Raw genomic sequence first — 19600 nt, 5'->3', positions numbered from 1 at the left:
AATGTTATAAGAAATCCTCATGTGCTCTTATATTTTTCCTTCTTAGGCTCCCAAGTGATGGTTAGTGACCTCTTCTGAAAGATCTTTTTAAATATTAGCCCCTAAAGGCAGTTTTCTTTTTTCATAAGGCACCCCAACATCATTTCCTGATAATCAGGGTGTCACTTCATTGAACTTCCCCATCCATGATTTTCCACTATTTTCAGTCTACAGGCAACCAGCTTATAAAATCAATTTTCCATTTTAACTGTCTATATAAATTAATCAAGTGCTAAGTTTATTTTGTTTTATCTGTAAGCAGCCTTATGCCATAATGGTGTTGTCTGAAAGGAGGATTTTTCATTGTATTTTGTATGCTAATATTTTTCTCTCAAATTAACTGCCTGCTTGCTGTTTGTCACCAAAATATTCTAAAGACTTTTTAACAGTATATAGGATATCTTTCCTATAACCAGAAAAGCCTCTAGGAGTACTCACATTAACAAGTGCAAGATTGTGATACAGAAAGCTGTCACAAATGCATGTGCCTCCTGGAAGGCCACAGCTGACATCATCATTAGTTAGTCCATAATGAACACCAACAATGCACCCCCCCACTGTAGTCTGTGTAGCACAAACCATTCAGGAGCTTGTGTGCTATATCATCTCAAAAAGACACGAGCAAATGTTCAAGTTGACTTCTCCCCTATGTACAAGGTTTTGATAGACTCCAACAGTCACTGGGAAGAAAAGCTCATTGTTGAGAAAAGGAGACAAAAAAAACCCAAGTATTTCTTAGTGAAGAAGCATGAGACCAAAAATTAAATTGGGGGAACATCAGGATAGAGAGTTAAATGAGACCTGAATATTTTTGCAAACAGTGGGAAAATGAAGGCTGTGGACAGGATGGTAATTTATAGTTAGAACAAAAGAATTATGAAGGTCAGGAGGGTTTTGCTAACTCCAGAAAGTCGGTAAAGCTATCTTTCCTTCTTACTAACTTCTATTGTTGACTTCTAGAAATGAACAACTTAAGAAAACTTAATGTAGCCCTAGCTCTTAGATAACTTTTTTCCCTATTTACATCAGCCAGAAGAGGAAGGGAAGGAGGAACACTAGCAACTTGCCGGCTTCCACTCTCTGAAACGTTAGGCATTACACCCCATAAAAACGTTCAGCCCTGGACTTTTACACCAAAACGAGTAATAATGCTATCTTTATAGGAAAATGCTGATAGGAGTGCGTGTGTGTACACATACATACTTTTTTTTTTTTTTTTTTTGAGATGGAGTCTGGCCCTGTCGCCCAGGCTGGAGTGCAGTGGCCGGATCTCAGCTCACTGCAAGCTCCGCCTCCCGGGTTTACGCCATTCTCCTGCCGCAGCCTCCCGAGTAGCTGGGACTACAGGCGCCCGCCACCTCGCCCGGCTAGGTTTTTTTTGTATTTTTTAGTAGAGACGGGGTTTCACCGTGTTCGCCAGGATGGTCTCGATCTCCTGACCTCGTGATCCGCCCGTCTCGGCCTCCCAAAGTGCTGGGATTACAGGCTTGAGCCACCGCGCCCGGCCCACACATACATACTTTTAACGTAGAGATGCCCTTTCTTACTATGATACCATAATCAAAAACCATGAAAAAAAAGTTAACAGACTCAACTACATAAAAATATTAAATTTATATTTGGCGGGAAAAGATAGATATTAGTTTAAAAGCTAAGCATGGGGTAAGCACAAGGCAAAAAAAAAAAAAAAAAATTGCAACATATAACTAAGTTCTGTACAAAAATTCCAACTAGGTTACAGTGAGCTGAATCACACCACTGCACTCCAGCCTGGGCGACTGAGCAAGACTCCATCTCCAGAAACAAAACAAAACAAACAAACAAAAACCTCCAACTAGTTCATAAGGACCACAATAGGAAAGGGGCTTAAAAGGTACCTCCTTGTCTGTGAGATATAAATAGCCAATAAACAGTGAAAAGTGTTTACCTTCTTTAATAATTAAAGAAATTCACATTAAAACAATGTGATAATTTCCCCTTAAATTGTCAAGGGTTGAAAACTTTGATAGCCTATCATGTTCTTGGCAATGGGGGAAATCCAGCCCTCTCATATATTGTGGTATAGCATATTCAAGAGCAAAAACGTCCCCAAGACTTGACGTGGTTATACCCGCTGACCCAGCACTTCATTGCTAGAAAGTTCCGCTATAGCAATACGTGTACAAATAAGGTAAGACTCCTTCATGCAGATGCTTACTGAAGCAAATTCTTTATAAAGAAACAACAAAAAGAAATAAAACTATATTCCATCACCATGGGATTAGTAAACTACAAGACATCAGCAAAATGGAATACTTGAGGGCTACTCTTAAAAGTTTTCTAACCGTTGAGTTTGTGTGTGTGTGTGTGTGTGTGTGTGTGTGTGTGTGTGTGTTTTGAGACAGAGTCTTGTGCTGCTGCCAGGCTGGAGTGCAGTGACGTAATCTTGGCTCACTGCAACCTCTGCCTCCTGGGTTCAAGCGATTCCCCTGCCTCAGCCTCCCAAGTAGCTGGGATTACAGATGTGCACCATCGTGCCCAGCTAATGTTTTGTATTTTAGTAGAAATGGGGTTTCACCATGTTGGCCAGGATGGTCTTGATCTCCTGACCTCGTGATCCACCCATCTCAGCCTCCCAAAGTGCTGGGATTACAGGCGTGAGCCACCATGCCCGGCCTTATTGTTGAGTATTAAGCATTCTTTGTATATTTTGGATAACAGTCCTCATCAGATATGTGTTTTGCAAATATTTTCTCCCAGTCTGCAGCTTATCTTCTTATTCTCATTCTCTTGATTTTTCTTTTATATAGAAGTTTTAATTTTAATGAAGTCCACCTTATCAATTATTTCTTTCATGGATCATGCCTTTGGTGTTGTATCTAAAAAGTCATCTTTGCACCCAAGGCCAATTACATTTTTCTCTTCTAAAAGTTTTATAGTTTTGAATTTTACATTTAGGTCTATGATCCATTTTGAATTAACTTTTGTGAAGGATCAAAGGCCTGGGTCCAGAATCATTATTTTACAGGTAGATGCCCAGTTATTCTAGCACTATTTGTTGACAAGACTATCTTTGCTTTGCTGTATTGCCTTTGCTCCTTGTCAAAGATTAGTTGACTATATTTATGTGGTATGTGTTTTACTAAAACCATAGTAAAGAATGTAGTATACAATTTTTTTTTTTTTTTTTTTTTTTTTTTTTTGAGACGGAGTTTCACTCTGTCTCCCAGGCTGGAATGCAGTGGTGCTCGGCTCACTGCAAGCTCCGCCTCCCGGGTTCACGCCATTCTCCTGCCTCAGCCTCCCAAGTAGCTGGGACTACAGGCGCCCACCACGCCTGGCTACTTTTTTGTATTTTCAGTAGAGACGGGGTTTCACTGTGTTAGCCAGGATGGTCTCGATCTCCTGACCTCATGATCTGCCCGCCCCGGCCTCCCAAAGTGCTGGGATTACAGGCGTGAGCCATGGTGCCCGGCCTACATTTATTTTTATTTTTATTTTTATTTTTTTTTGAGACAAGGTCTCACTCTGTCACCCAGACTGGAGTGCAGTGGTGCCATCATAGCTCACTGCAGCCTCGACCTCCTGGACTCATGTGATCTTCCCACCTCAACCTCCCAAGTAGCTGGGACTACAGGCACATGCCAACATATCCAGCTAATTTTTGTATTTTTTGTAGAGACTGGGTTTCTCCGTGTTGCCCAGGATTGGTCTCGAACCCCTGAGCTCAAGTGATCCACCAGCCTTGGCCTTCAGAGTGCTGGGATTTCAGGCTTAAGCCACCACACCCAATCAAAAATGTTTTACATAAGGGGATTTTAATAAAATTTGCGGAAAGTATAACAAAACAACCCTATCTTAACCCCACAGAGATGACCAGGGTAAAGCTGGAGCAGGTCAGAGGGTACCAAACAGGATGAAGAGTATCTGGTGGATGGAAAGTTCACTGGAGGGAAGGGGGATGTGTAGAAGAGCATCAGAATACAAACCTGCTTCAGAATCCAGAGTTCTGAGGGAGTAGAGACCAGACGGGAAATTGAGTTTCAGGAAGGGAGCTAATATTAGCATCCCAGGCATCTACCCCATGTAGGAAGGAAGAAGCAGGAAGGGATTCCAAAGAGATGGGTGGATTTGCACAAGGGACACGACACTTGGCCTGAAGCCAGTGGTTTATGATCTCTGTCCTTGATAAACTGCCGCATGCTGGTGGGAACACAGTGGAAGCCAGAGTGACCCAAGGCTCTGTAGGTGGTGGTAGCTGTTGGTGTTGGCAAAAAAGGCTAGGATTGCTTCCCAACCAAACTTCATTTTGCTATCCAAGTCGTTGGTAATTAGACAATTTTGAAGGTATAATTGCAAATTCTTCCAGATCATAATGGTGGTGTGGTGGCTGCCTTACAGATTACCTCCATTTCCAGGAAATTATCCGAGTTTTTCTTCATTTACTCACTCACCTTCCCAATTTTTTTTGAGTGTTCTGAGTAAGTTTGTAAGCTAAGTAGGGAGCGGGTTGGTGGAAGTGAATATTAAAGGGGATTCAAGGCACAGTTTCTTTGCCCAAGGGACTCACAGTCTCTTTGTAAAATAAATAAGGAGAGTCACACATTCAAGGTACAATGTGATAGATTAGAAGGGCTGAAAAAAGGGAAAGATTTTGGCTATATTTGTTTAGTAACCATGATCTGAGGCAAACCACTTCAGAGTCAGTTTTTGCATTGGTATAATGACCATTTTAATATCAACTAGTACCTGGTACAAGGTCAATACTTAATACAATAGTGCTGTTGTTGTCATCAAAGTGCCATAGAAAGAAGTGAAATGCAGTGTAAATTCAATGGTGCTTTTCCAGGAATGGAAAAATAACAATGATAATGTCTTAAAATTATTTTGAAGGTTATAAATAATCTTTTCTTTCAGATTACTTAAACATACAAAGAATAACCATCATTAAGCTCTACTAATACTTCTAGTAAAAATGGAAACAATTGCTGCTTAGACTTTTAAAAAATGTATTTTTTTTTTTTAATGCACAAGAGTAAATTTCTTCCTAGAGAATGCTCAGTAGGCTTTTTTATTGTCTTATGCACCCATCAATTTGGGAGTCTTGCGCATTTGGGGTCTTTGAGCATTTCTGGTCTACACAGTTGTTTGTTTCTCGCTTACTATAAAGTCTTTGTGTGGCGTATTTTGAAATAGTACATAGAAAGCAATATCAAATTTATGTCTAGATGTGCTCCCAATAGGGGGCTCAGCCCAGTTGTGAGAGTCTTAGAGTAGGAGTCTTGGCTTGTAATATCATCAGGATTCCAAGTTGAGGACCCCAAAAGACTCTAAGCACTGAAGAGATGTGACCCCAAAACCACAAGATTTTCTGAGTCTAGTAACAAAGCTTTTCACCCCATTAGAAAGACCTGCAATCTTTACCCCGATCAAGGGTGAGTTGGTCCTGCCTTGTGCACACCTTGGACCACTACCCATGCAAGACAGCTCAAGCTTTGCACCTAGTCTTACCCTCAGCATGACCTTAGCAACGGATGTGGTTGTTCAGTTAATAAAAAAGACTTTATTGAGTGTACTTTATATGGTCAGGATATTGCTAAGCTCTGTAAAGGCTGTAGAAAACAAAGACTTTGATCAGGTTGATTCTGCAGGATGAAACAAAACAAAAGCTGCCCATAGAAGTACTCTGTGTTCATTTAAAAAAGTATTTTAAAGCTTAGCATTTGGCTGTTTAGCTGCCTGCACTATGGAGGTCTTGCTCCTTCAGCCCTGCTCTGTGCTTTGTTTCCAGAAGATCCCACAGCCAACAAAGATTCTGGCCAAGAGTCAGAGTCTATTCCAGAATATACGGCCGAAGAGGAACGGGAGGACAACCGGCTGTGGAGGACAGTGGTGATTGGAGAACAAGAGCAGCGCATTGACATGAAGGTCATCGAGCCCTACAGGAGAGTCATTTCTCACGGAGGTAGTCGAGCTCTGCGTGAATCTGGGAAATGGGGAAGGGGCAGCCATTTTATTTAAAATCAGAAAGTGAGTCTAGAGTTCTCTGGAACACGACATCTCAAAGACCCTATTCTAGAGCCCATATTCAGGGAACTATAGAGCTAAGTATATTTCCTCATATTAAATTCAATAAACATTTAAAATCCTACTAGGCAAAGACAACTTTCCCATATAAAACGGGCTTTTCATGCTACATGTCTGATAGCGATCATGTTCTGTGCCAATGTATTGAAAGTCACAGTGGTCTAAGTTAAATGTCTGTTTGTCATTCTTATCAGTCCATTGTACGGTTGAACTGAACAGAAGATGTGACACTGTGGCCTGTGTCCTAAACTACCCCCGAGGTGCTTCTTATTACAAGATGGTCTTTTGAATCCTCTTCAGAAGCTTTGGGGATTTTTTTTTAGACTTAGCCTAGTAATTGTTTCCCCTAACTGAAGTTTGCCTTTCTAGACACTACATTAAATCTAGGCCTGACAAGAGCCAAGCCCAGTCAAAGCCTCCACCTGTTTGGTGAGAGACAAGGGAGAGAGAAAAGTGTGTTTGTATTTCCAGCACTTTCTTGAGGGCTCCTGGAGCATATGTGGCCTTGATTAATTTGGGATTCACAAAATGTCAGATGAGCGGAAGCAACACATTTAACACTGTCAACTTCAGAAAACATCGACAGCATTTTGATTCTTCTGCTGCATGCCTTCCTTTCCCAAGTCCTGAGGCGCCACTGTAACCACCCAGCTGTTCCAGAAAGAGTGTGAGCTGATGAGGCAGTTGTTGCTGTCTCAGTTCTCTCTTCCTTAATGAGGGCAGGGAAATAAGAGTCTTAGCACTGCTCAAAACACTGCTTTTGTTTTCTATTATAATAAGCAGAAGGCTGATTTGTTATTTCAGTCAAACCTTTCTCTGCCAGCAGATTTTTCACCTTCCATCCCATACATTGCTACCCCCACATAAGTATCAGGACCACCCAGGGAACCTGACCACTGTAGCAAAGGTGAATGCCAGTCCCTGCCCCTGGTCCTGGCCTTTCTTTTTCTTGCCTTACTGTTTGACCTGAAATGGAAATACGACCCCCTGAGAGCTGCTGTGGGGTCAGGAGCAGTTTCCTCTACGGGAAATCATGCCCGTAGCCCTTCAGAATGAGAGTTGGCCCAGTCTTGCTGAAAGTGACACACAGCTGGCTGTAGAGTCAACCCTTCTGGTTTTATGTGAAAACCATAGGAGGAACACTCAGTCTTCCCCATCTTCCCAGGTCACATCTCCTTTGCACCACCCATCAGATATTTTTGGTTTATTTTCTTTTTGAAAATAAAAACAAAACAAAGCCTGCCTGTAAGAGTACTCTACTCTATGTTCATTTTTAAAACTATTAAAAAATAAAAATGTCTGTCAAATCAAAGCCACCCAATGATAAGCCCCTATAAACATCAGCTCCTAAAGGCAGCTCGTGGTCCTGCTGCTCTTCTAGGGCTAGTTATCTGCTAATACTCCAGTAGACTCGCCTGCTTGTTCTTTAGGTGGGCTGGGTGGCGTGGTCAAGCCCATCAGCCTGTTGTCAGAATCAGGAGAGAATGGTTATCATCAGTGCACTGATGGTTGGAAAAAGCCACCGCTTCTGCCTGCCACAGTCTTGTAACAATTCACCGGAGCCCTCAGGGCTAACCTGGTTTGCTGTGCTCTCCGTCCCTACCACCTCCTCCCTTTGCCATTTGCTCTTCTCCATTCTGTGTTGCAAGCTCAGTTTTTGTCTGTGTGACTGTCCGGTTTGTTCTGAAGAGAAGGCCACCTCCCCTCTCCCCCAGCCCTGCCACAGCCCTCTCCAGGCACTGGCCTGCATGAAGTGTGCCTCTGGCTGCACCCATCCGGAACTTTAGAGAGAGATGCCACCTTTTCCTGCACCCTGAACAGCTTTTGTGCTCTGTAGGTAAAGATGCTCCAGATGTTACTTCTGAATTTGCCAAAGCTTTGTCTTCCACATTAGGAATTTACACCACTCTCTTAGACCATAATGATGAGAAAGCTCCTTACTTACCAACCTACTGAGTTTGTCCTTCTGGCTTCTGATGAGCGTTTAAAAAGCAGCAACCACTTCCCAGTAAACATGAATCTTATTTGGTGCTTGGTATTTTGCTGTGAGGAAGTTTTGTCATTTGGGCCAATAGAGAAGTGCCAGCTGCACAGTGCTCTGTGCCAAAAACTGTAAGGTTTGGGCAATCAAAAGGGCTGCAGAAGTTAGCCTCAAAGCCAGGCCCTGCCAAATGTCCCACCTGTTGAAAATACTGGTGCATGATGGCAGTATTTGAATAAATAATTCAGTCTTCAGCTTTGGTGACCTTGATATGAGCTATTGCCAGAGGCCCTGCACACAATGTAGAAGAATGAGGCTCAGTACCCATCTCTGCCACTTGCTAGTCTGTAACCTTGGTATATTACTTACCATCTCTGGGCTTCAATGACATCATCAGTCAAATGAGGGTGATCTCAACACCACTGTTCACATCCTATGAGCCAATAGCAATATCCTTGCCATCTGCATAAATCAAAGCAAAGAGGGGTTTGGATAGTTTTGCTCAGCCAACAGTATGGGGTCCCTCTGAGGCTAGAACTGGCTTTTTTTTTTGAACTTGGAGCAGAGAAACCCATTTAAATAATGGAGAAAAATAACACCAAGTAATTTTAACAAGGATTCTTTTTTTTTTTACTTCTCTTATTTCATTATAGGAGATTCAGGTAACCTTCTCTGCAGTCTTGCTGGACAAATGACCCTGAAAAGAATGAGGAGAAGAGTTGCTGGCTGGTGTGTGTGTGTGTATGTTTTGGTTGCGACTGTGACATCTTTCCTTCTGTCTCCATTCCATTTGCTGGCCAGCAAACTTGTGTTACATCCCTTTCATGCCTGTCTGTGTCACTCAGGTAAGGTTTGCGCCCTTGCTTCAGAGGGTCTCAGGAGACTCCTGGGGGGTTGCTCATGCACCCCACCCAGCACATACACCCTGAATTCACCTCACCTTTCTTGAGAAGAGAGTCTAATGAAAGAAATGTTTTAAAAAACAGACTTCAAATGAATTATGCTGTTGCCAACAGGAAATTTTACTTGAGTAAGTTGTATATCTGAGAATAGAAATTGAGGGGTTAGCTGACCCCTTCAAGGTATCTGGGAGGGGCAAAAAGTGAATGATCCTATGCATTCTGGTTATTGTACTTTGCCTGCAATGATAGTATTATCTGATTTTTTAAATTTAAACTTAAATTTTTTTAGCAGGAAGCAGCTATAGAAAAATTACAGTATTATCTGAAATATCTCCCAAGCCTGCCAATGGCACTGGCTCTTGATTTTGGAGGAAAACTTCCATGTGGAAATCTTTTCCTTTTAGTTCCCTCCTTCAGTTATCCCCTCTCCTTCTACTTTCTTCCTTCTCTTTTTGCCTCTTCTTCCCTTCTTAAAGATCCTCTACCCAAAGAACAAATTTTCATTTATAAATTTTCATTTTCCTTTATAAATTTCTGTACTTTTTATATTGAGACATTTCTTACTTAGACAGCGATCATGAAATAGTAAGTTGATCCCATAGTATTCCTTTAGTTAAATAAACCTGGATGAACATGATGCTGCAGCATTCCAAGGGCAGATAGCATTTACACAGTGAGCTGAACTGCCATTTAAAATGACGTCTGAAGTACTGTTTATAAATCTCAGTCTTTCCCTTTCAAAAAAAAATTTCTTAGAAGTTCATGGAAATAAAGAAAGAAATCCAAGTAACTGAGCAGTCATGATCTTGAAATTACTGTAACACTCTGGAGCCAAATTGCTACATTTAGAAAGATGCTTTTGAAAGGATGCTTTCTTACTTGCTTTTAAGTTGGATTCATTATGTCTATTGTCTCTTTTAATGAACTTCTGTCTTTTCATCATGCTGAGGATGAATTGCTTGTCTGTGCAGTGTGAGGATTAGTATAGCTAAGCCACCATATCCTTTGTGAATTTCTATTTAGTTATGCATCTTCAGAAATGAAATTGTGGTAACAAGCAATTTTTGTATTCAGATATGTCTCCTCCTGCCATTTTCCTTCATATTGCATTCTAAAAAGTAGTTGATAAATACCTGCATATTGGAAAGATGGAACTAAAGCAAAAAAATCCAGAGAGAAGCTACTACATTACTCTCTCACAAATGTGTGTTGCATCAGTTGAATACTTACATAGGTAGCATCTTCTAAGATCTGTAGTGTAAATACTGTGTTCAACAATACCATATCATCACTTGTAGTATAAATACTGTATACAACTACCTCAAATTAGTAATACTCACAAACCCATAATTGGGTATATTTTTAGTTAGTATTGGTCTCTTCCCCCATCTTTTTTTGCAGTAGAGTCACACTCTCTTTGTAGAAAACATCTTATTAAACTGCTTTTTCAAGAGTTAATTAACTCCATCCAAATCTATATACAGCCATTACTTTACTGCCATGTAATCACCAGCGAGTATTTAGAGTTCTGAAAAAACTAACACGTTGCGTTCTGGGAGGACTGGACCAGGCTTAAGCGTATGTCCTGTCCTCCTACTCAAAGCTTGAAGAAAATCCCTTTAATGATTCTATAGTCCAGAACTATATGACATCAATTGCAATCGTTTAGACAGGGATACTAAAAAATAAAAATGCACACATTGCTTCCCTTTTTAAGTGTGAAAGACGCATGACATTCCATATAGTTACCTGTGGGGTTCTGACACCTGCTGTGAGTTTCAAAGAAACTGTGGGAATGTAAAGCTTGCTTAAAAGAGGGCAATTCCAAAATTATGCCAGAGCTTTCAAAAGATGGGGAGTGGTGTCCTGAGATGTATCTACATGTTCCTTGACCCCTGGAGTTTCAAGGGCCACACGTTCCACATTTCCCACCTGCTGTTTTCTCAGCACCTCCTGCAAGTAGCACTTACACTCCTCAGTCCCATGTTACCAGGAAGCAGTTCTCAAGATTTCCCAAAAGTACAGAATTTTGTACGACTCAAATATAATTTAGCCAGACCCATCTGTGGTTTTCCTCCTCTTATGAGAGGAAGTTTTCTTCCTCTTCGTAGAATTCAGAACCTAGCCCCTTAACAGAACTCAACATGTAAGTTTCTCAGAACTCTAAATACTCACTGAGTGATTACGTGGCAGTAAAATATTGGCTGTATATAGTTTTTTTGTTGTTTTTTTGAGACAGAATCTCACTCTGTCACCCAGGCTGGAGGGCAGTGGCGCAGTCTTGGCTCACTGCAACCTCCACCTGCCGGGCTTAAGCAATTCTCCTGCCTCAGCCTCCCAAATAGCTAGGATTACAGGTGTGTGCCACCACATCTGGCTAATTTTTGTATTTTTTAGTGGGGACGAGGTTTCACCATGCTGTCCAGGCTGGTCTTGAACTCCTGGCCTCAAGTGATCTGCCTACCTCAGCCTCCCAAAATGCTGGGATTAGAGGCGTGAGCCACAGTACCCAGCCTGGCTGTATATAGATCTGGATGGAGTTAGTTACTCTTCAAAAGCAGTTTAGTAAGATATTCTCTACAAAGAGAGTGTGACTCTAGCGCAAAAAAGATGGGGGAAGATATGCCCAAAAATATACCCAGTTATGGGTTTGTTGTGTCATGTAGCTCTGGACTGTAGAATCATTAAACAGAGATTTCCTCCAAGCTTTGAGTAGGAGGACAGGACATACCCTTAAGCCTGGTCTAGTCCTCCCAGAGCCCAATGTGTCAGTTTTTTCAAAACTCTATATACCCACTGGTGATTACATGGCAATAAAATATTGCACAGAACAAGGCCTGGCTAGAACTTCTCATGGGTTCTTGCACTATCTGTTGATCCCAGGGGCACTGCAGGCCTTGAAATCAAAATAAAGGTGTTTTAATTGTCTACTCGCTAGTATTTGGTCACTGGAGTGTGTGAATGAGAGATTATATTGCACTTCAGTGGCTAAATTCTCCCTTTAAATTAAGCAGTGTCTAAAACTAAAAAGAACTAAAGAGGATCAAACAGAATCTCTTTCTTAGCCATCAGAAGAAAGAAGTACTGTATAAGTACTTACATATTAGTATTATATAAATCAGACATTCATGTCAGTCTTGCCCCCTCTCATTTTTTGTTCTGTTGAATATTTACACACCCTCTTCACAACTATGTACAACACATATAGTCATCCGTAATATATGAATAGCCTACATATGCAAATCTAATTGCGCTATATATTTAACACTCTATAAAACATAGATGTTAACCACTGAAAGATAACTATGTGTATATACCTACAGACCTATAGTCAACATAAGCCCCACTTCATGCTGCTAATATACCCACAAAGACACACTTGCCAAGGCTTCAGATTTATCCATTAGGTCAGATATTACCTTGTTAAGAGCTTTCAATTGGTTACAAATGTCTTTTTGTTTGTCCCCCAGGATACTATGGGGACGGTCTAAATGCCATCATTGTGTTTGCCGCCTGTTTTCTGCCAGACAGCGGTCGGGCGGATTACCACTATGTCATGGAAAATCTTTTCCTGTGAGTGATACTTGTGACAAAGTGCTTTGAGTTAATGTCTGTGGCATGTAATGGCAGATCGATCATCTTTAATTAAAGAAAATAGATGATGTAGAATATTCTAAGCCTTCAATGAAACATCAGTAAGGTTTCTGTCAAGGAATGTTGCTCAAGGGGCTAAAACCTTTAAAGGAGTTCTTTTGTGGGTAGACTAGACTGAAAACAAAATGAACAGAATTTTGCTTGCATTTTAAAATTCTGTAATATTTCCTTTGGGCAAAGTATTATTTTTGTTCCTTCATAACATGTTCTTAGTCAGCTAAGACTGACTATAACCTGACTTCATTAATATCTGCCCTTATTTAACCTGAGTTACCCTTAGTATTTGATACCATTGTTGACAGTTTTGAAAGTCAGGATTCTTTCTAACCCATACATTTTTCTAGTGTACCTACATTTAAAAGATAGCATACCGATAAATGAGTAATACTCTCAGAGGAATACTCTTAGGTGACTGTATTCTCCCCAAGGTAAAGAGGTAATATGCACAACCATTCTTAAATTTCATACACCCTGTACTTTTAATGTTATGTAATTATGGTGTCAATAGGATGAAATACTTTATGTGGGAACTGAAAACATTCCTTTTCCTTCCTGTGATCAGATATGTAATAAGTACTTTAGAGTTGATGGTAGCTGAAGACTATATGATTGTGTACTTGAATGGTGCAACCCCAAGACGGAAGATGCCAGGGCTAGGCTGGATGAAGAAATGCTACCAGATGATTGACAGACGGTATGTGCGCTCTGTTATTTAATCACTATTTTGATTTTGGTAAACTGAAGGCTAAACAACCACATGGTATACTGTTATTATCTTCATTATACACAAGAAGAAACCAAGTCTCAATAAGACCAAATAAATTGTCTAAGTTACTATTAAGCATGTATTCCTTTCGAAATAGTAAAGGTAATGCTGGTGAGAATAAACAAAAACACACCATGTGGGTTATAGATTCATGTACTCTAAGAACATAACCATTCTATTTTACATTTATTTCTATGAGAAAATGAGGTTTGAATCATACAAGTTTCAAATTACATCTCAAAAAGCATTCTCGTAATTAATCATGGCCATCTATATCTTCCTACCAGGTAACAGTAACTTGCATAGAACTCCCTAAAATTATATATATACACACACATTTTTGTTGTTGTTGTTGGAGTCTCACTAGTGTCACCTAGGCTGGAGTGCAGTGGCATGATCTTGGATCATGGCAACCTCCGACTTCCGGGTTCAAGCAATTCTGTCTAAGCCCGCTGAGTAGCAAGAACTTACAGGCGGGCACCATCACGCCCAGTTAATTTTTTAATTTTTATTTTTAGTAGAGACGGGGTTTCAACATGTTGGCCAGACTGATTTTGAACTCCTGACCTCAGGTGATCCGCCTGCCTTGGCCTCCCAAAGTGCTGGAATTACAGGCATGAGCCACCACGCCAGACTTAAATTATATATATTCTTATTTAGGAATATGTTTTATGCTTTAATTCCCACTGAAAATGGGTTAAGAGTAATGTATTTTTTCTTTTTTCAAAATAGGTTGAGGAAGAATTTGAAATCATTCATCATTGTTCATCCATCTTGGTTCATTAGAACAATCCTTGCTGTGACACGACCTTTTATAAGGTATAGTTAATATTGTCATAAAATAAAAGTACTACTAGTAGTTTTTTAAAAATATGTGCTTATTGTCCTAAAAACAAGAATTCATAAACTAAGAGTACCCAGGGAAATATATTTGTCTCTGTCTTTCCTAGAAAGGTGCTTTGGACTATTCATCGAGCATCCCTAATTAAGAGAGAAAATGCTTTCATTATGAATATTTCCCCCAGATCATGATAAAACATGACCTCTAAATTGCTTGCTATAAACATGGAAGATGAAGTGGTGGGATTTTCATACCACATTAGAAAGGGGAATAGATAATACATTTAAAGTGGTATGTTATTATGTAAAGAATAGAAAGGTAGAGTAATATGACGATGGAAAATAAAGATGAGTCAAGGCAGAAACAGAAGCCATATCATGTCTCAATTGTGCCATTTCTTCTGAACAGACCTATGCAATGTTTGTATAACTACCAAAGTTATATAGCGTCTGGGCAGCCATTTTGAGAGCTGTGTTTTGATCACCCATGAGGAGTCTTGGTTTCAATTCAGTGAATATTTATTTGTCACTTATTTTATGTTAGGTTCTGTATAACCTTACATCTTGGTGATGCAAAATAAAGTAAGATATGGTTCTTTTTTTTTTTTTTTTTTTTGAGACGGAGTCTCGCTCTGTCACCCAGGCTGGAGTGCGGTGGCCGGATCGCAGCTCACTGCAAGCTCCGCCTCCTGGGTTTACACCATTCTCCTGCCTCAGCCTCCCGAGTAGCTGGGACTACAGGCGCCCGCCACCTCGGCCGGCTAGTTTTTTGTATTTTTTTTAGTAGAGACGGGGTTTCACCGCGTTAGCCAGGATGGTCTCCATCTCCCGACCTCGTGATCCGCCCGTCTCGGCCTCCCAAAGTGCTGGGATTACAGGCTTAAGCCACCGCGCCCGGCCAGATATGGTTCTTAATATAGTAAGACTTCAAATAGTTAAATGAAAGGAATAGTATTATTTTCTAGACAGCTTTAAAAACAATAAAATCTTGCCCACCATCAGGATACAGATTAGATTAATTGAAATTTTCCCATCTTAAAGTTATTAATGAATTTCTTTTAAAACTTCTGATAACTTTGCTTCTGGGGAAAAAAATAAACTTTAAAATCTTTTTTGTGTGTGCATAGATTTTACTTTAGCTTCCAGATTCAACCTTTCTTGTTCAGTATTTACTTATATTTATTTATTATTCTTATTCCCCACTTCCAATTGCTAATGCTGAAAAATGTACCTGAAAATCAAGAATTGTTAAAATGGTAAACTGAATCTAAACAATCACATGATATACTGTTACTATCTTCATTATACACAAGAAGAAACCACTGAAGACACAAAGTTATCAGAATTTTTAGAAGAAATTCATTAATAACTTTAAGATAGAAAAATTTCAATTAATCTTCAACTGAGTAGCAAGATTCACCCTAGTTTCCCTCTGTTTACCATACTATGTTAAATTGCTTTTAAAAATATTATGACCAGCTGAGCAGGGTAGCCCACACCTGTAATCCCAGCACTTTGGGAGGCCTAGGTGGGCAGATCACTTGAGGTCAGGAGTTTGAGACCAGCCTGGCCAACATGTGAAACCCCATCTCTACTAAAAACACAAAAAATTAGCCAGGCATGGTGGTGGCGCGCCTGTAGTCCCAGCTACTAGGAAGGCTGAGGCAGGAGAATCGCTTGAATCTGGGAGGTGGAGGTTGCAGTGAGGCAAGATTACACCACTGCACTCTAGCGTGGACAACAGAGTGAGACTGTGCCTCCAAAAAACAAACAAACAAAAAAATTTAGACCTATTTAAGGTATACAAAGAGCCACTTATTTTAATTAATTTCAGGAAATGCTTTAACTAGGGAGTAGGAATCAATGTATGCTGGTAAGCTTTCAAAAAGTGTAATGGGTAGAAAGTTTAATGGGTATAATCAGTAATTATGATTCATCAAAGTTTGCTTAATAATTCAGCACTTATAAAACAAAGGTTTTTTCTTAAGTAATGTTAAAAGATAAACCTTAGACAAATCAATCAGTTTATTACAGCAAAAAATGATTTATGAACCCAGCATCACTTAGAACCAGGAGAGGTTCAGAGAGCTCCACCCAGCAAAGTGGGCAGACAGTATTTGTCCAGAGAAAAGCAAGGTGACGTATAGAAATAGCTTGATCGGGTACAGCTCAGCAGTTATCTTATTTGGGTACAGTATGATGAAGCATTTGCCTTATATGGTCATGGTCTGATCATTTGGCAACCTGTGATTGCTGCAGCTCAGCTGCTTTGATTGGCTGAGACTCAGCTAGTCTTTGCAAAAATATACTCGTAAGTTAGGTTGGAATTTTATTTACATACTATGTTAGGTTGCAGTTAGCTACCTAGGAACTCAAACTACAGAGAAAGCCTTAAGCCAAATGTGGTTTAACAATAAGAAAACATTTGTTACTGTAAGGATATTAAAAATTATTATAATTCAACACTACTTATGGAAGGGAGTTTCAAGATAATAACAACAACAGTAATAATGAAATTATAGCAATAGTGTTGTGGTAAATTATGACTAATAATGGCTTAATTTATTGAGTGCTTATTTGCATTACCTCATTTAACCTAATGACAGTCCTCCGAAGTAGATACTTATTTGTTTGTTTTTTGTTTTGAGACACGGTCTCCTTCAGTCACCCAGGCTGGAGTGCAGTGGCACGATCATGGCTCATTGCAGCCTCAGACTCCTGGGATTAAGCAATCCTCCCACCTCAGCCTCCCGAGTAGCTGGGACTGTAGGTGTATGCCACCACACTCAGCTAAATTTTTTTATTTTTTTGTAGAGACGGGGTCTCATTGTGTTGTCCAAGCTGATCTCAAACTCCTAGGCTCAGGCAATATGCCTGCCTTGGCCCAAAGTGCTGAAATTACAGGCATGAGCCACCACGCCCAGCCTGAAGCAGATCCTGTTTACTGTTTCCATTGTATAGGAAAAACTGCTGAGGTTCAGGGAGGTCACATAAATTGTCTAAAGCAGGAACCAGCAAACATTGTTTATAAAGATTCAACTAGTAAATAGTTTAGGTTTCACTGGCCCTATGGTTTCAGTCACAACTACTCAACTCTGCCATTATAGGGTAAAAGCAGCCATAGGAAACATGCAAACAAGTAAGTGGCCATGTTCTGATGAAACTTTTTTTTTGAGGCAGTCTCACTCTGTTGCCCAGGCTGGAGTGCTGTGGTGCGATCTTGGCTCACTGCAACCTCTGCCTCCCCGTGCTTAAGCGATTCTCCCACCTAAGCCTCCCAAGTAGCTGGGACCACAGATATGTACCACCACACTTGGCTAAGTTTTTGTGTTTTTGGCAGAGACAGGGTTTGCCGTGTTTCCCAGGCTGGTCTTGAACTCCTGAGATCAGGTGATCTGCCCACCTTGGCCTCCCAAAGTGCTGGGGTTACAGGCATGAGCCACCATGCCTGGCCTCTGATGAAACATTTATGGAAACCGAAATTGAATTTCCTATGATTTTTACATCGTAAAATATTCTCTTTTTGTTGAGAGGGAGTCTCACTCTGTTGCCCAGGCTAGAGTGCAGTGGCATGATCTTGGCTCACTGCAGCCTCCACCTCCTGGGTCAAGTAATTCTCCTGCCTCCGCCTCCCAAGTAGCTGGGAATACAGGCATGCACCACCACACCTGGCTAATTTTTGTATTTTTAGTAGAGACGGGGTTTTACCACGTTGGCCAGGCTGGTCTTGAACTCCTGACCTCAAGTGATCTGCCTGCCTCGGCATCCCAAAGTGCTGGGATTACAGGTGTAAGCCACTGCACCCAGCCAACATCATAAAATATTTTTATTTTTACATTTTTTAACTACTTAAAAAAACATAGAAATCATTCTTCACTCAGGGGCTATAAAAAACAGACAGGCTTATGCCTGTAATTCCAGCTACTCAGGAAGCTGAAGCAAGAGGATTGCTTGAGGCAAGGAGTTCAAGATCAGCCTGGGCAACATAGGGAGACCCTGTCTCTGGAATTTTTTTTTTTTTTTTAATTTAGCTAGGCACGGTAGCATGTGCCTATAGTCCTAGCTACTCCAGGGGCGGAGACAAGAGGATCACCTGAGCCCAGGAGTTCAAGGCTGTAGTGAGCTATGATCATGCCACTGCACTCCAGCCTGGATGACAGAGTGAGTCCTAGCCTCTAAAAAAATAATAATAAACTAACAGCAAGCTGACTTCAGCCACGAGCTATCATTTACCAACCTCAGGTCTAGGGTGACACAGCCTATAAATGATAGGCTCAGTCTTTGAAACCAATTGTCTGCCCAATTCTAAAGAAAACCTACATCAAGTACTGAATAATTGTATTCTACAGTTTCATCATGTAGGAACCCCTCTAAAGATCCTCCTTTGAATCCATTTACTTCAGTGTTAGCAACTTGTAGATCTGAAAAAAGAGACCACTAAGATGTATGATAGGTCTTTTCTCTACTAAAGGGTAGCATTTATGATAGAGGTATATGGCAAGTTCATTTTAAACAATGAGTTATTGGCAGTTTGGAGATTTCTCAAAGAACTTAAAACAGAACTACCGTTCGACCTGCCAGTCCCATTACTGGGTAAATACCCAAAGGAATATAAATCATTCTACCATAAAGACACATGCACACGTGTGTTCATCGCAGCACTATTCACAGTAGCAAAGACATGGAATCAACCTCGATGCCCATTAACAATGGATTGGATAAAGCAAATGCAGAACATATACACTGTATAGCAGCCATGAAAAAGAACTAAATCACTTCCTATGCAAAAACATGGATGGAGCTGGAGGTCATTAACATGAGTTATCCTAAGAAAACCAAATACCACATGTTCTCACTTATAAGTGGGAACTGTACACTGAGTACACTCCAGACACCAGGGACTACTAGAGGGTGGAGGGTGGAGGAGAGTGAGGATCAAAAAACTACCTGTCAGCTACTATGCTCATTAACTAGGTGACAAAATAATCTGTACATCAAACCACTGTGACATGCAGTTTACCCATGTAAAAACCTGCACATGTACCCCTGAAACTAAAATAAAAGTTGGGGGAAAAAAATGAGTAATTTGTCTGTGCCAAGCACTGGATTGGGAAATAACAAGGCTCAATTGCTGTCCTTAAGGAGCACAAAGCCTTAAGCAGACATGGGCAGACAAGTGAACAGTTACAATACAGCATACAATTGCACTTTGAGGAGGTGATGACTCAAGGTGAGGGTGAGTTTGGGGGTATACCTGGTAGAGAGCGAAAGCTGATAATCTGCTTCAAGAGAGGCGTTGCAGAAGGAAGCCTTCCCTCGAGGTGAGTTTTGAAGGACTAGTAGGACTGGCCA

General features: G+C 40.6%; 1 protein-coding gene across 7 annotated transcripts in view; it reads left to right on the top strand.

Annotated features, from left to right (window-relative positions):
* The window catches only part of PRUNE2 (prune homolog 2), a 293604-nt gene that overhangs the window by 254349 nt on the left and 19655 nt on the right, over positions 1-19600 (top strand). For 3 of the 7 annotated variants that reach the window (XM_025358683.1, XM_025358681.1, XM_025358684.1), the window contains exons 12-16: positions 5810-5983; positions 8740-8748; positions 12459-12561; positions 13205-13336; positions 14141-14227. In XM_025358683.1, coding sequence (XP_025214468.1) covers positions 5810-5983; positions 8740-8748; positions 12459-12561; positions 13205-13336; positions 14141-14227 — 505 coding nt within the window. Of the gene's footprint in view, positions 1-5809; positions 5984-8739; positions 8932-12458; positions 12562-13204; positions 13337-14140; positions 14228-19600 lie in introns of all 7 variants that reach the window. The other 4 variants (XM_025358682.1, XM_025358686.1, XM_025358685.1 and 1 more) reach the window with 3 other exon arrangements.

This window comes from Theropithecus gelada, chromosome 15 (assembly GCF_003255815.1).
Source record: "Theropithecus gelada isolate Dixy chromosome 15, Tgel_1.0, whole genome shotgun sequence".
In the NCBI taxonomy this organism is placed as follows: domain Eukaryota; kingdom Metazoa; phylum Chordata; class Mammalia; order Primates; family Cercopithecidae; genus Theropithecus; species Theropithecus gelada.
Note: the sequence above shows the minus strand (reverse complement) of the source record. Positions and strands in the feature narration are given on the sequence as shown.